Source organism: Pinus tabuliformis, chromosome 3_1 (genome assembly GCF_031772625.1).
Source record: "Pinus tabuliformis cultivar Carrire ecotype Pingquan chromosome 3_1, CPIR1, whole genome shotgun sequence".
Taxonomy (NCBI): domain Eukaryota; kingdom Viridiplantae; phylum Streptophyta; class Pinopsida; order Pinales; family Pinaceae; genus Pinus; species Pinus tabuliformis.
The window spans coordinates 293,805,317-293,821,019 of NC_142301.1; the positions used below are offsets into that span (position 1 = coordinate 293,805,317).

General features: G+C 36.9%; 1 protein-coding gene across 2 annotated transcripts in view; it reads right to left on the reverse strand.

Moving 5' to 3' along the window:
• LOC149186940 (ABC transporter G family member 28-like) overlaps positions 1-15,703 on the reverse strand; it is a 581,368-nt gene that overhangs the window by 183,717 nt on the left and 381,948 nt on the right. Inside the window, exons 12-13 of one of the 2 annotated variants that reach the window (XM_089412709.1) lie at positions 15,348-15,616; positions 15,111-15,244 (exon numbers count right to left, since the gene is read on the reverse strand). In XM_089412709.1, coding sequence (XP_089268835.1) covers positions 15,111-15,244; positions 15,348-15,616 — 403 coding nt within the window. Of the gene's footprint in view, positions 1-15,110; positions 15,245-15,347; positions 15,638-15,703 lie in introns of both variants that reach the window. The other variant, XM_089412708.1, reaches the window with a different exon arrangement.

Here is a 15,703-nt window from a genome sequence, read left to right on the forward strand (position 1 = left end):
GCTGATGCAGGCCAAGCCAGAGTGACGTTGGGCTAATGCTGTGTTGATTTGGGGTATCATCGGATGTGCTCTAGCGACGAAAATTGGTGGAAAGGCTAAGGCACATGAGATATCCAATACCCAGAAAGGGTTTGGGCAAATTCTAAACAGATTGGGAGATATTAAAATGATTAATATTTTTAATGGAGTCCCTAAGTCTAAACTTAAAGAAAATAAAATATTAATGTGAATTAATATAAAACTGTGTTAGAATGGTCCAAAAGTCATGGATCAAGCCAGATCTAATCTTAGTCGTTGATTAGGGACTTAATCTCGGCCGTTGATTTGTCAACGAGAAAAGTATAAGAGGAGGCTTGAGGGTCACTTAGAGAACACACCAAGAGATCAAGATTTCGACTTTCTGGGGCTGGGTTTGCTGAGAAAGTTGAGAAAGTGATCAGAGTTGCAGCTGAGGGGCAGTGAATACAGAAGCAGAGAGGCAGAGATAGCACTAGGAGAGTCAACACAGTAGCTAAAGAGAGGGACGTAGAACTAGCCAGGGGTTCACACAGAGTCAGCTAGGGCTCATGTAGAGGCAGCTAGAAGCTGCACAATGCCTCAGAAGGGCCAGCATGGGTGATGCAGAAGGCCAGAGGGCTGACGCAGTGCCTCCAGAGGCTGACGCAGGGGTTATTGGGTTGACGCTGGGTTGACACTAGACCAGAGAGGGCTGACGCAGCGCCTCTAGAGGCTGACGTTGGGGTTTCTTGGGGCAGATTGGAGTTGTGGAGATGCCGGAGTGTTTATCTAGGGTCTCAGCCGGAATATCTGCTTCTGAGTAGAGAGGTACTATTGGTGAGATTTTTCTCTGTTGGCTGAGTTGCATTTGGCACCCAGATTGTATTTTGAAACTGCTTAATAAATCAAACCCTCAGATAGCTGCACTGGTTTTCCTACATTGGGTTATTTTTGGGACATTAGTCCAAAAACAACGGTGTCACTTGTGTGCTTGTTTCTGTTTCCTTCAGTTGATGATCTGTAATGTGTTGAGCATGTGTATGTATTTTATTTCCAATATTTACATGGTGAATAACTTGTTATTTAATCAGAACAAGTAGGAAGAAATAAATCAAAGAAGTACATGAAGGGTTTCTAATAGTTAGACTTAGAAATTCCAACATGCTAGGCCAGAGAGACGCTGACGCAGTCCCTAGAGGCTGATGCTAGGGTTTTGTGTGGCATATTGGAGTTGTGGAGCTGTCGAAGTGTTTATCTAGGGTTTCAGCCAGAATATCTGCTTCCGATTACAGAGGTACTACTGTCGAGATTTTTCTATTGGGTGAGCTGGATTTGGCACCCAGATTGTATTTTGAAACTTCTTAATAAATCAAACCCTCAGATAGCTGCACTAGTTTTCCCGCATTGGGTTTTTCCGGGGACATTAGTCCAAAAACAACAATGTCACTTGCGTGCTTGTTTCTATTTCCTTCAGTTGAAGATCTATAATGTGTTGAGCATGTACTTGTATTTATTTCCAGTATTTACATGGTAAATAACTTGTTAATTAACAAAACAAGTAGGTACGAATAAATCAGTAAAGTGCATGAAGGGTTTCTAACGTGTCAAACTTAGAAATTCCAACACCTCTAAGTCTCGATTTCCCCTCTGGAAACCTCTCTGCCAATGTCGAGATGCCCCACTCCGATCATTTGTGCAATTGCACCACTGATCTGGATTCCTTGGCTAGAAATCCTCGGCAGCAACTCCCTCCTCCTTGGTCTTTCCCTGATAGGTACTGTTCTGACCAGAGTACCCCACCAACTTTGCTCCGCAACTTACCCACAGCCTCCTATGCCTCAGCAATCTAAAGGTTTGAGCCTCTAGGCTCTGTGCAATCCCGACATCGGCAAAATCTGCACCTCCTGGCCACAAGTCGATCCTTCCTGACTGAGAAATATGATTGGGCACTACCTAGGTTAGGTCTGCTCCTCTTTGCCTCTGCGCTGATCCTCCTCTTGGCTCAAATTGATGATGCAAGCCCCTCTGCATCACCCCTTCTGCTAGGAACAACTTCTGTCACTTGGGACAGTTGTTTCCACTGCTACTGCTTTGCTCAGCTAATGCCTCCAGTTATCCTGTGATCGACAACCATGCTTTGATACCATGTTGGAATTTCTAAGTCTATCCGTTAGAAATTCTTCCTGTACCATCTGATTTATTTCTTCCTACTTGCTCAGTTACTTAACAAGTTATTTACCATGTAAATACTAAAAATAAATACAAGTACAATATCAACACATACAAATCATAAACTGAAAGAAACAAGCACACAAGTGACACTGTTATTTTTGAACTAATGTCCCTAGAAAAACCCAATGCGGAAAAACTAGTGCAGCTATTCAGAGGGTTTTATTATTATGTAGTTTCAGAATACAACCAGGGTGCCAGAAATGGCTCACCCAACAGAGAATTCCCTCGGCAATAGTACCTCTCAGTCGGAGATAGATATTCTAGCTAAATCATCGGATGAATGATCACATAGCAACAATGCAGCTTTTGTTGCTCTGCATCACCCTGGTAGGGACTGTGTCACCCTATCCAGCTCTCCAGCTCCAATCTGTCCCACGAAATCTCCCAGCACTGTCTCTAGGGTCTGCGTCAGCCTCTCTAGCCCAACGTCAGCCTATCTGGCCTAGCGTCAGCCTCTCGGGGATCTGTGTCAGCTTCTGGATCCTCTGTGTCTCACACGCTGGCCCTCCTCAGGCTCTGCGCAGCTCCTGGCTGCCTCTGCCTGGCCTCTAGCTGCCTCTGCCTGGCCTCTAGTTGCCTTTGCATCAACCCTCTCCCGGCTTCTGCGCTGATGCTTTCGGTACTAACTCTGCCTCTCTGCTATGTAGTCACTGCCTTCAGCTGCAACTGAGATCACTTCACTCAATTTCCTCAGGAAACCCTGCCCCAAAAAATCGAGTTCTTGATCTCTCTCAGTGTGTTCTCCAACTGACCCTCAAGCCTCCTCTTATACTTTTCTCGCTGCTCCATCAACGACCGAGATTAAATCTCTAATCAATGGATAAGATTAGATTTGGCTTGATCCATGACTTTTGGACCCTTCTAACCTAGTTTTATATTACTACCCATTAATATTTTATTTTTCCTAAGTTTAGACTTAGGAACTCCATTAAAAATATTAATTATTTTAATATCTCCCAAACAGGTTAGAATCTGCCCAAATCATTTATGGGTCTTGGAGATCTCATGTGCTTTAGCCTCTCCACCAATTTGTGTGGCTAGAGCACATCCGATGCTACCTCAAATCAACAACATATAACTGATGCAAGGAGTAGTGATAAAGTGGCACATCACATTGGCTATGAGGTGGCTCTTAGGGGTTGTTGGCTGTTGACTGAAGAGATGACTAGGAAAGAAGCTCTCCTAGGGGTCCCCACTTTTGATGGGTAACGCGACCAACCATAGAAATAGAACTAGATCCATTTTTAGACAAAATTTAGCCTCTCTTGGATAGCTAATCAAACAAAACTCTCCGAAGCTCCGCTTATCTAGAACAGATAGGCTTCTTTTCTTAGTTTGAATTCAGTAGTTGCTCTTTTAACCAGACTCTAATACCGTGTTGAATTTTCTACAATGATGAACAACAGAAACCAATTTTTTGAACTGATAATTACTTCCTAATGATCTTTAATTAATTTACTTTGATCCACTAAGATTATTGAGAAATTATACACACAAAATCTCAATAGTAATGCAATGAGAACAATAAGATCATAAAGAGACATCCATGCACAACAAAGGCAACAAATATTTCTTGGGAAACCCAAACTTAGGAGAAAACCCAACAATTTTTTTCCCTAGGAGAAATTGTTCTTCAACAAGGTTCACAATTACATAAATTTTCTAGAAATCTATGCCAAAAACCAAGTCCAAGATACCAGTCAAACCTGGTAAAACCAGTCAAAATGGACAAAAAGTCAACTCTAGTCAAACAGTCTCCCTGCGATCAAACTGCGGCCTTCCAGCCCCTACATTCAATTGTGGTTGACTATGGCCAAATCTTGTGGTCAAAGTCTTCCTCTTCTACAGTCAAACTTGCCTTTTTCCTGCGATTGAACTCGACCAGATTCTTGGATAAATAAAGTAGGTCAAACTCACTCAAATGAAAGCTTTTGTAACTCAGTCAAACGTCAAATCTTCCTCTTGAATTTGCACGTGTCGATAAGAAATAGAAGAGAGGATGTGTGACCCATATTGGTCAAATGAGGAAGTCACACCCTTTCATGGTGGGGTCAAATTGACCATTTTGAGCCTACATGAAGCCCAAAAATTAGAATTTTTATTTTTATTTTCATAATTATCCTTTACCGACTTGGGAGGCCTCTTGGCATGCGGGAATACCTCCTAATGCTACACAAAAAATCAACACACAGGCCTATCCTCGAGGGGGGGCACTCGAGGTACGATGCCGTGCCACTATTTATATTCAATTTGTTTACATTTTATAGCTGTGTTTTGCAATTTTATTTTAGTATTGCAAGTCATTTTATTTCCTATAGTATTGTAATTGCTATAGAATTAGACTTACTCTTGGATACAAGCTTAGTAGAATAGAGCTAGAATGTTGAAAGCACAGGATCAAATTCATCATGACTTCAACATAAGTGGTGCCATTAACTAAGCCTGAAACTAGGAGTAATATGAGTTCCTTTAATGTTAATACTTTTGGTTTTGTTTTGGATTTGAGTAAGCATAGATTTTCTTTGATCTCCATTTCTTATGGACAAATAGAATTAGTTATTACACAACATAATGCATGATCAGTCAATACAGAACTTTGTCCTGCATATACTGCACATGATGCCTCCCAAGCTTAACTGACCCTAGGTTGATAATTAAGTGACCAAGTGATTTAAACTCAGCACCATCTTTAGGAAGTGTTGACCACTACGTGTCAACTTCCCAGCAGTACACCCCCTTTTCTTCGCAAAAAAAGGATAGTGCTTGATCAACATGTCTGTGCCATTCGACAGTCATCGACAGCTTGATCAATTTATGTTGTAAACCCAGTCTGCATATTTAATTGTAAATAATCTTAGCAGAGTTGAGTCATGTATGTAAATTGCCTAGGTGGACCTAATTTTCTAGTGATAATCTACGTTCCGGAAGGTTTTTTGTCTCACCGATCTATGATCGGCAGAGTTTTCCTTCAGCCTAACCCCAAAGCCGGAATGGATTTTGTCATTAGAATCTTAGGAGAATCCTAGTGTGTTAATCTGCTAGATTATAGTTGTGTCGCAGAACTGGGTGGTTTATGAGGGTCTATGTCAAATGGGTTCTCCCCCCTTGAGATGTAAAGTTGTAAAAGTCATGAAGTAAAGTGTCTTGAGGGTTAGAAAATGTTTTTAATCCCCTCATAAGTCCTAAGTCCTAGGTCCTAGGTGATTTTTCCAAAAGCTAAGTTCGAGGATCCATTTATATATAAAATAAAATAAATAAATAAATAATAAATAAATAATAAATAATAAATAATAAATAAAAACATAATAAATAAAGTAAAAAAACCTAAAAATAATAAAATAATAATATTTTGAGTAAATAAATGCAGAATTTCAATTTTTTAATACAATAAAAATTCGACGGATGGGATTAAGAGATATCTTAATCCTCATCGACGATCGAGATCATTTTGACATGGATCACTCAAACTAGCTGTTGGGAATTTTTACTTTAAATAGGGTGCTAGGGGTCATTTGAGATCAGATTTGGATCTGTGAGTCTTGTGCTGAAGAAGCTCTCTTGTAAACTTTTTTCTGGTGCTAATAAAGAAAGACTTTGGGGTTAAAAATCTCGCTGGTGTTACTCTTCTGAAAATGCTGTAAGATTGTTCTATTTTTTTTTGCATAATTTTATTTTCAGCCATTGATGATAGCTTAATGAAGATTGATCTAGGCACAGGTATCTTGTCTGATCTTTGGGGTTTGAATAATAGTTTAGATTCTGAAATATAGTGGCAGGTATCTTTTTTTTTATCGGGGTTTCACTATTGTTTTATCCTTCTATGTTAATGGTTGATTTTAAGCTGTGCAGGAAATCTTTTTTTTCAGATTATCGGGCGTTAGGGGAAGTTCTCGGCTGAACCAGCCAACTCCCGGGTTGTGTTTTCTGAAAGATCCCAGCCAGTTCTTGATCCCAGGCTTATCATTCGAAATATTTTTTTTATGAATGCATGCAGGGTTTTCTGAAGCGTTTTACATAAAATTAAATTCTGATAATATTACTGTGATTATTGACAAATCTGGCTACTAAAGAGACTTAAATCTGTAAATACTGTAATTTTTTTTTTTGCTGGGTTTAGGGTTTTCAGTTTTGTTTTATGCACATATCATTTTTGGGTGATTTTTCATTCCAGGTTGCAGGGTTTCTGAAGATTTCCAAGGTTTATCTGCGTTGTTTCGCTGTCCAAGGGTTTCAAAGTTTAATTGTTTTTCAGGTCCAGAAGAAATTTTACATCGGTTTCATTGATATCAGCGTCTCGGGTTTGGAATCTCTTTCCAAGGACTGCAAGATCGTTTTTCAAATCCCCCAGCTATCTTCAGCTGCCAGAAATCTGCATAAAAATAAAACACTTCAATTTTTTTTAAAATCGTTGCTCCCTCATCGCTGTCCAGGCCTGCAATCTGCATTCCCCCACTGTCCACATTGTTGCGACTTCTCTACACTGCCTGGCCAGCCCTCTCTCATTACCGGCTGTTCTCATTCAATCCGTAGCCATTGCTGCCAAACCACGCAGCCCATCCCACAGTTGCGACACGCACAAAATTTTCTCTTTCATGCAGGTTCCATTCCCTTCATGCAATGCCCGCAGCCTGCAAACAAACAAACAAAAAGAAAGAAATCCGCGCAGTTCTGGCTTGAGCTGCCTCCAAACCTCTCCACGTACATCGCTCAGCCGTCTATGCCCTACACGCAGCGTCTTCCTAACCTGCGAAAGCTTCACGCTGCTGTAAATTTTGGCCTTTGCTCCTCATGCGAACTCTTCGAACCTGCAGCCAGCCAAAAGAAAAAACGATTTTACGCTGCTGTAAATTTCGGCCTCTGCTGCTCACGTGAACTCTTCAAACCTGCAGCCAGCCAAAAGAAAAAACGATTTTACGATATACGTATGGGTAATATAGCATAGGTTTTTTTTGGTTCCTTTTTTTTATGCGTTGGTAAAATTCAGCGTAGGTTGTATTTTTTGGTTTTTAGCTTTAGTTTCGTTTCATTTTTAGTTTAAGTTTAGATGATTTTAGTGTATTTTGATATGATAGATAAATAAAAAATAAAGTTTTCTAGATTTGATTTAGGTTATTTTTAATTTAGATTTAAGTTTAGAATTAGATTTTTTTTTTTGGTTTTGTTTTGTTTTATTCATGAAAAATAAAACAAAAAAGTTAAAAAAGGGCATGAAAATTTTCTTTTAGAATTAGATTAGATTCAATTTTAGTCTGGATTTTAGTTTAATTTAGTTTAATCTTTATTTTTATTTATTTATTTATTTTTTAATTTAGTTAGTTTTGTTTAAAATTTTTTAAAATCATAAAAAATATAAAAAACTCATAAATTGTTTAAAAAATAAATAAAAAGGTTCTTTCTAGATTTAGTTTTGTTTTAATTTTTAGAATTAGTTTAGTTTAAATTCAAGTATTTTAATTTTTATTTGCTTTAACCTTTTTTTTTAGTTAGATTTTAGTTTAGTTTTTATTTAAAAAAATAATAATAATAATAATAATAAATAAATAATAAATAAATAAAATAAAATTTATAAAAATTTTAAAACTTTACAAAATCCAAAAAAAAATATATAAAAATTAAAAAATATTTTGAATAAAAAAAAAAAAAAATTGAAAATTTCAGTCTTGGCTCTGGAATTTCTTAGGTTTCTTTCTTTTATGCTGAGGCTAAAATTTTGACCTGGGAATTGGTGTTTAATATGATTCAATGTTCATCTGAGGATTAACTGCATGAATGTGATCTCTGGTTAATATTTTACGTGATTGTTCAAAGCACTTTATCTTTCGAAATTTCAATTGCTGGAGTATCATTTAAGCATTTTCTCGCATTTGATAAAAATTAATTTTTGTTTGAATGGTTGCTCTACATGGTTTATATTTCTGCAGCATCTGATAATTAATCGTTTAAACATTAACTCCATAAGGCACTGGTCTATTAATTCAATAAGATCTATCTAGTGCTGGTTTCTTTTCGTGTCTCCCAAACCAACTGATTCACAGTTGGTCATCCATTTTCCTATAGGGTCTACCCCCCTTAGCCGTGGGAGACAGGCTTAAACGGAGAGATCAGGGATCAGAGTGACAGCCCCCGGTCTGAGCGTTGTCGTGACAATTTGTGTGACAACATTTTTTGGCGCCGTTGCCGGGGACTGAGTTTTTCTGTTCCTGGCATTTCAACGACATTCATCTTCTCATTTCTCATCATTCTTTCATCTTTCTCATCTCTCATTTGAGCTGGCAGATTCAACATTTTTGGTTATCATTTGGATCTTTTATCACCTTATCTTTCGTCATATCAGCAACTACTCTTCAGTTCGTTTCTTGTTTGGGTGACGACTCCATTTCTTTTCATTTCCCAGACAAGAAGCCTCTCTCATATCTGCTTGTTGGTTGATTTTTGGATCCTAGAATTAGATTCATTGTTCAAGTGGTGACTCCACTTCTTTCATCTATTGATTTTCTTGAGAAGAGATCTCGTTCTATCATCCATTTGGTCCCTAGTTATTCATCATGGATTATTCATTTAAACCATGTCATTTTACTGATAATCTCCATGATTTTCCAAAAGAGGCCATTTCTAAATTATTTTTGTTCTCAGGTGGTGATTCAGTCACTGTTAGACAGCATTTAAACAGGTTTACTTGTGTAATGATCATATATTGTAGACTTCCTCAATATAATCATGAAGATGTCAAGATGCGTCTATTTGTCCATTCTTTAAAGGGTGATGCTTTGAACTGGTTTAATAATTGTCCTGAAGATTCTTTCACTTCTTTACAAGACATTGTCGATGCTTTTAAAGATAGATATGGTGATCCAGATAGCTCGCCTTGTGCCCCTAAAATTGTGCAACAAAATGAAAGTAATCTTGTAAAAGGTCCAGCTGTCCAAGACAATTCTTCATATCAGAATGTGCCATCCACTTGTACCATTGCAGATCATAGTAGTGTTGACAATGAAAAGGAAGATCATAAGCAAATTATACAAGAACTATTGCTACTGGTAAGAAATATGGAGATAAATCAAACTAATTACGCCAATGATGTGAGAACTTTATGCACTCACTTGGAAAAGCGTAATAGGGAGATGGAGATCATGCAAAATCAACATAGTAAGGAAATTGAAGCCATGAAGATTAATCATGACACATAAATTAGTTTTATGCAAAGCAAGATGTCAGGTTTAGAGGAAAATATGACGACCATGCAAACAAATCATAAGAAAGAGATAAACTCTATGCAGCATTGCTTGATGACCATGGAAGAAGACCATGCCAGGGAAATTAGTGCTATAAAGGTTGAACACTCTAGTCAGATAGACGCCATTAAAATACAGTTTCAGAAGTTTCAACAGCAGTCGGAAGATGAAGGAAACCAGGAAACATCAATAGATCAAGAGCCTTCTCATCCGCTGCAACAAGCTCCATCTTACTATGAGGAGGTCATTGGTTCGATTGAAAGGTGGTTAATTGAAGGTGATCCAGATAAAATTAAAAACGATAAAGATCAGATGCAAGATGAGGAAAGACATGTCACACATATCATACATACTTCATCTAAGAGCTATGAAATAGAAAGTTCCACGTTGTCATTAATACAGCCTGCCACAAAGAAAAGGCACAAGAGAAAGAAAATGAAAAGAAGATTTGATGCATCAGATGGCCGTGAGCAACATGATTTTCGGATAGGAAAAAGTCCTACCATATGCAGAATTGGACATGGCACATCCGACAAGCAGCCGACAGATTTGCCTGAAAGCAGGCAAATGCTCAATATACACTATATTGAACACATCTGACGCCATGGGGCATCCTTTGTATTGTATTTCTAACCTACTCCTTGTCATTTCAGCATTTTCATTTCTGTTTTAGGATTAGATTTGCTTTTCTAGATTAGTTAATAAATGAAGAGCTTATATCTTTCCTGTGCTTAATGTTATATGATGATTTTTGGATGGACGCTACTTATGTTTTGCTGTGTGTTGCATGGGTGCAGATTCTGGATTCTCATATTCCTACAGTGCAGCAACGTGTCCCCAAGTGGAGCCAGATGTTGACCACTACGTGTCAACTTCCCAGCAGTACACCCCCTTTTCTTCGCAAAAAAGGGTAGCACTTGATCAACATGTCCGTGCCATTCGACAGTCATCGACAGCTTGATCAATTTATGTTGTAAACCCAGTCTGCATATTTAATTGTAAATAATCTTAGCAGAGTTGAGTCATGTATGTAAATTGCCTAGGTGGACCTAATTTTCTAGTGATAATCTACGTTCTGGAAGGTTTTTTGTCTCACCGATCTATGATCGGTAGAGTTTTCCTTCAGCCTAACCCCAAAGCCGGAATGGATTTTGTCATTAGAATCTTAAGAGAATCCTAGTGTGTTAATCTGCTAGATTATAGTTGTGTCGCAGAACTGGGTGGTTTATGAGGGTCTATGTCAAATGGGTTCTCCCCCCTTGAGATGTAAAGTTGTAAAAGTCATGATGTAAAGTGTCTTGAGGGTTAGAAAATGTTTTTAATCCCCTCATAAGTCCTAAGTCCTAGGTCCTAGGTGATTTTTCCAAAAGCTAAGTTCGAGGATCCATTTATATATAAAATAAAAAAATAATAAATAAAGTAAAAAAACCTAAAAATAATAAAATAATAATATTTTGAGTAAATAAATGCAAAATTTCAATTTTTTAATACAATAAAAATTCGACGGATGAGATTAAGAGATATCTTAATCCTCATCGACGGTCGAGATCATTTTGACATGGATCACTCGAACTAGCTGTTGGGAATTTTTACTTTAAATAGGGTGCTAGGGGTCATTTGAGATCAGATTTGGATCTGTGAGTCTTGTGCTGAAGAAGCTCTCTTGTAAACTTTTTTCTGGTGCTAATAAAGAAAGACTTTGGGGTTAAAAATCTTGTTGGTGTTACTCTTCTGAAAATGCTGTAAGATTGTTCTATTTTTTTTTGCATAATTTTATTTTCAGCCATTGATGATAGCTTAATGAAGATTGATCTAGGCACAGGTATCTTGTTTGATCTTTGGGGTTTGAATAATAGTTTAGATTCTGAAATATAGTGGCAGGTATCTCCATTTGATCTGGGTTTCACTATTGTTTTATCCTTCTGTGTTAATGGTTGATTTTAAGCTGTGCAGGAAATCCTTTTTTTTAGATTACCGGGCATTAGGGGAAGTTCTCAGCTGAACCAGCCAACTCCCGGGTTGTGTTTTCTGAAAGAGCCCAGCCAGTTCTTGATCCCGGGCTTATCATTCGAAATATTTTTTTTATGAATGCATGCAGGGTTTTCTGAAGCGTTTTACATTAAAATTAAATTATGATAATATTACTGTGATTATTGACAAATCCGGCTGCTAAAGAGCCTTAAATCTGTAAATACTGTAATTTTTTTTTTTTGCTGGGTTTAGGGTTTTCAGTTTTGTTTTATGCACATATCATTTTTGGGTGATTTTTCATTCTAGGTCACAGGGTTTTTGAAGATTTCCAAGGTTTATCTGCATTGTTTCGCTGTCCAAGGGTTTCAAAGTTTAATTGTTTTTCAAGTCCGGAAGAAATTTTACATCGGTTTCATTGATATCAGCGTCTCGGGTTTGGAATATTTTTCCAAGGACTGCAAGATCGTTTTTCAAATCCCCCAGCTATCTTCAGCTGCCAGAAATCTGCATAAAAATAAAACACTTCAATTTTTTTTAAAAACGTTGCTCCCTCATCGTTGTCCAGGCCTGCAATCTGCATTCCCCCACTGTCCACGTTGTTGCGGCTTCTCTACACTGCCTGGCCAGCCCTCTCTCATTACCAGCTGTTCTCATTCAATCCGTAGCCATTGCTGCCAAACCACGCAGCCCATCCCACAGTTGCAACACGCACAACACTCGATTTTCTCTTTCACGCAGGCTCCATTCCCTTCATGCAATGCCCGCAGCCTGCAAACAAACAAACAAAAAGAAAGAAATCCGCGCAGTTCTGGCCTGAGCTGCCTCCAAACCTCTCCACGTACATCGCTCGGCTGTCTATGCCCTACACGCAGCGTCTTCCTAACCTGCAAAAGCTTCACGCTGCTATAAATTTCGGCCTCTGCTCCTCACGCGAACTCTTCGAACCTGCAGCCAGCCAAAAGAAAAAATGATTTTACGCTGCTGTAAATTTCGGCCTCTGCTCCTCACGTGAACTCTTCGAACTTGCAGCCAGCCAAAAGAAAAAACGATTTTACGATATACATATGGGTAATATAGCATAGGTTTTTTTTTTGTTCCTTTTTTTTATGCGTTGGTAAAATTCAGCGTAGGTTGTATTTTTTGGTTTTTAGCTTTAGTTTCGTTTCATTTTTAGTTTAAGTTTAGATGATTTTAGTGTATTTTGATATGATAGATAAATAAAAAATAAAGTTTTCTAGATTTGATTTAGGTTATTTTTAATTTAGATTTAAGTTTAGAATTAGACTTTTTTTGGTTTTGTTTTGTTTCATTCATGAAAAATAAAACAAAAAAGTTAAAAAAGGGCATGAAAATTTTCTTTTAGAATTAGATTAGATTTAATTTTAGTCTGGCTTTTAGTTTCATTTAATTTGATCTTTATTTTTATTTATTTATTTTTTTAATTTAGTTAGTTTTGTTTAAAAAATTTTAAAATCATAAAAAATATAAAAAAACTCATAAATTGTTTAAAAAAATAAAAATAAATAAAAAGGTTCTTTCTAGATTTAGTTTTGTTTTAATTTTTAGAATTAGTTTAGTTTAAATTCAAGTATTTTAATTTTTATTTGCTTTAACCTTTATTTAGTTAGATTTTAGTTTAGTTTTTATTTAAAAAAAAAAATTAAAATTTATAAAAATTTTAAAACTTTACAAAATCCAAAAAAAAATATAAAAATTAAAAAATATTTTGAATAAAAAAAAAAAAATTGAAAATTTCAGTCTTGGCTCTGGAATTTCTTAGGTTTCTTTCTTTTATGCTGAGGCTAAAATTTTGACCTGGGAATTGGTGTTTAATATGATTCAATGTTCATATGAGGGTTAACTGCATGAATGTGATCTCTGGTTAATATTTTACGTGATTGTTCAAAGCACTTTATCTTTCGAAATTTCAATTGCTGGAGTAACATTTAAGCATTTTCTCGCATTTGATAAAAATTAATTTTTGTTTGAATGGTTGCTCTACATGGTTTATATTTCTGCAGCATCTGATAATTAATCGTTTAAACATTAACTCCATAAGGCACTGGTCTATTAATTCAATAATATTTATCTAGTGCTGGTTTCTTTTCGTGTCTCCCAAACCAACTGATTCACAGTTGGTCATCCATTTTCCTATAGGGTCTACCCCCCTTAGCTGCGGGAGACAAGCTTAAACGGAGAGATCGGGGATCAGAGTGACAGCCCCAGCATTGTCGTGACAATCTGTGCGACAACAGGAAGGTAATTAAAACACTACTATTTTTGGCATCATTGCCAGAGATACACAAAAAAGATACCAAATTAGAGGTAACATTAGGGAATTGTCGACCACCCCTTTGATAACCTTTGTCAAAGGTATCATGCATTAGGGCATGCGAGAATGAATGAGAACAAATAGAAATGCCCAGGGATGTTTTCATAGTGCAGTAGGCATCATCCATAACACTAACATCCTAGCAAGGAGACCTGAAGGAGAGAGCAACCCTCGAGATGTCTCAAAGAACCCACCTGAAACTCCAATTGAACAGGTAGCATCCAATATATTAGGTAGCCCCCTAAAGACTGAATCTCCAGCTTATGCCTCTATAGGTTCTCCAGTTATAGATACTGTCAATCCTGAAGATCAAGGTTATCAAGAAAATCCTATTGAAGAACCTGATCTCTCTGTTGACTCTAACAAATCTGTAGTGTTCTAGAGAAAGAAAATTCCCAATATGGCTGTCAAAGGTGAGGGATCTAATAAAGAGGAACTTGCCTGTTATGAGCTGAGGGTATATACTTGTATCTTCATTATGTAGTAATATGAAGTGTACCTTTATTGTCAAAATATTGTGCATTGCGAATCTTATAATCAGACTTAATGAGTAGCTTGTAAGGCTGTTTGGTATGTCAATTCATTATGAACACTTAGCATATTTATTAAGTGATTTAAAAAGTAAAGGAACTGAAGGGGCAGATATACAGCTGTAATAAATATGCTGTTATAAAGTTTTTTTGGATCTGATTATGAATAGGATTGAGCCTTCAGGCTGTGAATCTTCTCCTCTTGAAGTGCATTGTTTTGGTGTTCATTTTCTTGGACTGCCTAGTGACTTTGGTTGGACAGAAGTGAAATATATGCGGTCGTAATTAATATTTCAGATTCAGCCAATATGCAGAAAGTTACAAAAACCGATCCACGGTACCTCAACTATTGAGGTGAAATTTATGAATTTGCATTAAGCACGTATTCTCAAAATTTCAACACAGCACCATCATTTTCTTCCTCTATATTCTTCGATACATATTTTCTTTTTATGAAGATGGAATTTGAAACTGTGTTGAGGAGAAAATACATAATACACACATATATAAACTGAAAGTTGTTTACAATTTACATTTGCGTAATTACTCTTGAGACATTACATAGTGAAAACTGCTGCATTGGGACCAAACAATGTCTTATACGAGCCCAACGTAGCTATATTTCATGCATTTTTAATAAACTTCCAACCTACTTTGTTAGATACATAATCGTCTTGACCATTGATGTACAGAAGGTTATATTTATACCTAAGAAAAGCAGAGGATGATATGAGTTGGGAATGCAATAAATTTTGAACATTTAAAAAGCGTATAAATTGCCTGAAGTACACTACACAAGAGAAGGGTGCATCTCACCTTTTTAGGTTTGCTATCATAAATGCCTCAAGAGCCCATTGTGAATAAGTTGAGTATATAAGATACTTCAAAATACCATTTGAGTTTGCTTGAATTGCTATCAGTGTAGAAACAACGGGGAAAAGTACTGAACACTGTGAATCAACAAAAAAACCCTTTGTTAAGCATGCAGGGAAACATGTACCAGATCAGTTTGAAATTAAAAAGAAACCTGTAATAGATGATATCATAACCCACAAGTTGAGCTGATCCTGGATCAAGAGTGATGGCAAATATATAGGCAATTCCCACCACACAGTATACGAGGGCAACTGTCACAATATAGTTTTCTGCAAAGCTTGACCTTGGATTGTTGAAAAAATAGAACAGAGAAAGATAAACTAGTGGTTTAATCAATGTGTTGAAGTGATCAACAGAATCCTTTGCAATAAAATATGCCAATCTATTCATGCCAGCTGCGCTCTCTCTCCAATACTGCAGTCTGTCCAGAGAAAATGTTCTCAATGCTGATATCATGCACAGAAGAGCTGCATGTCAACGACCAAGAACTAAAGTAATTAAAAAAAATTATTGTGAACACTTGAATCAAACTC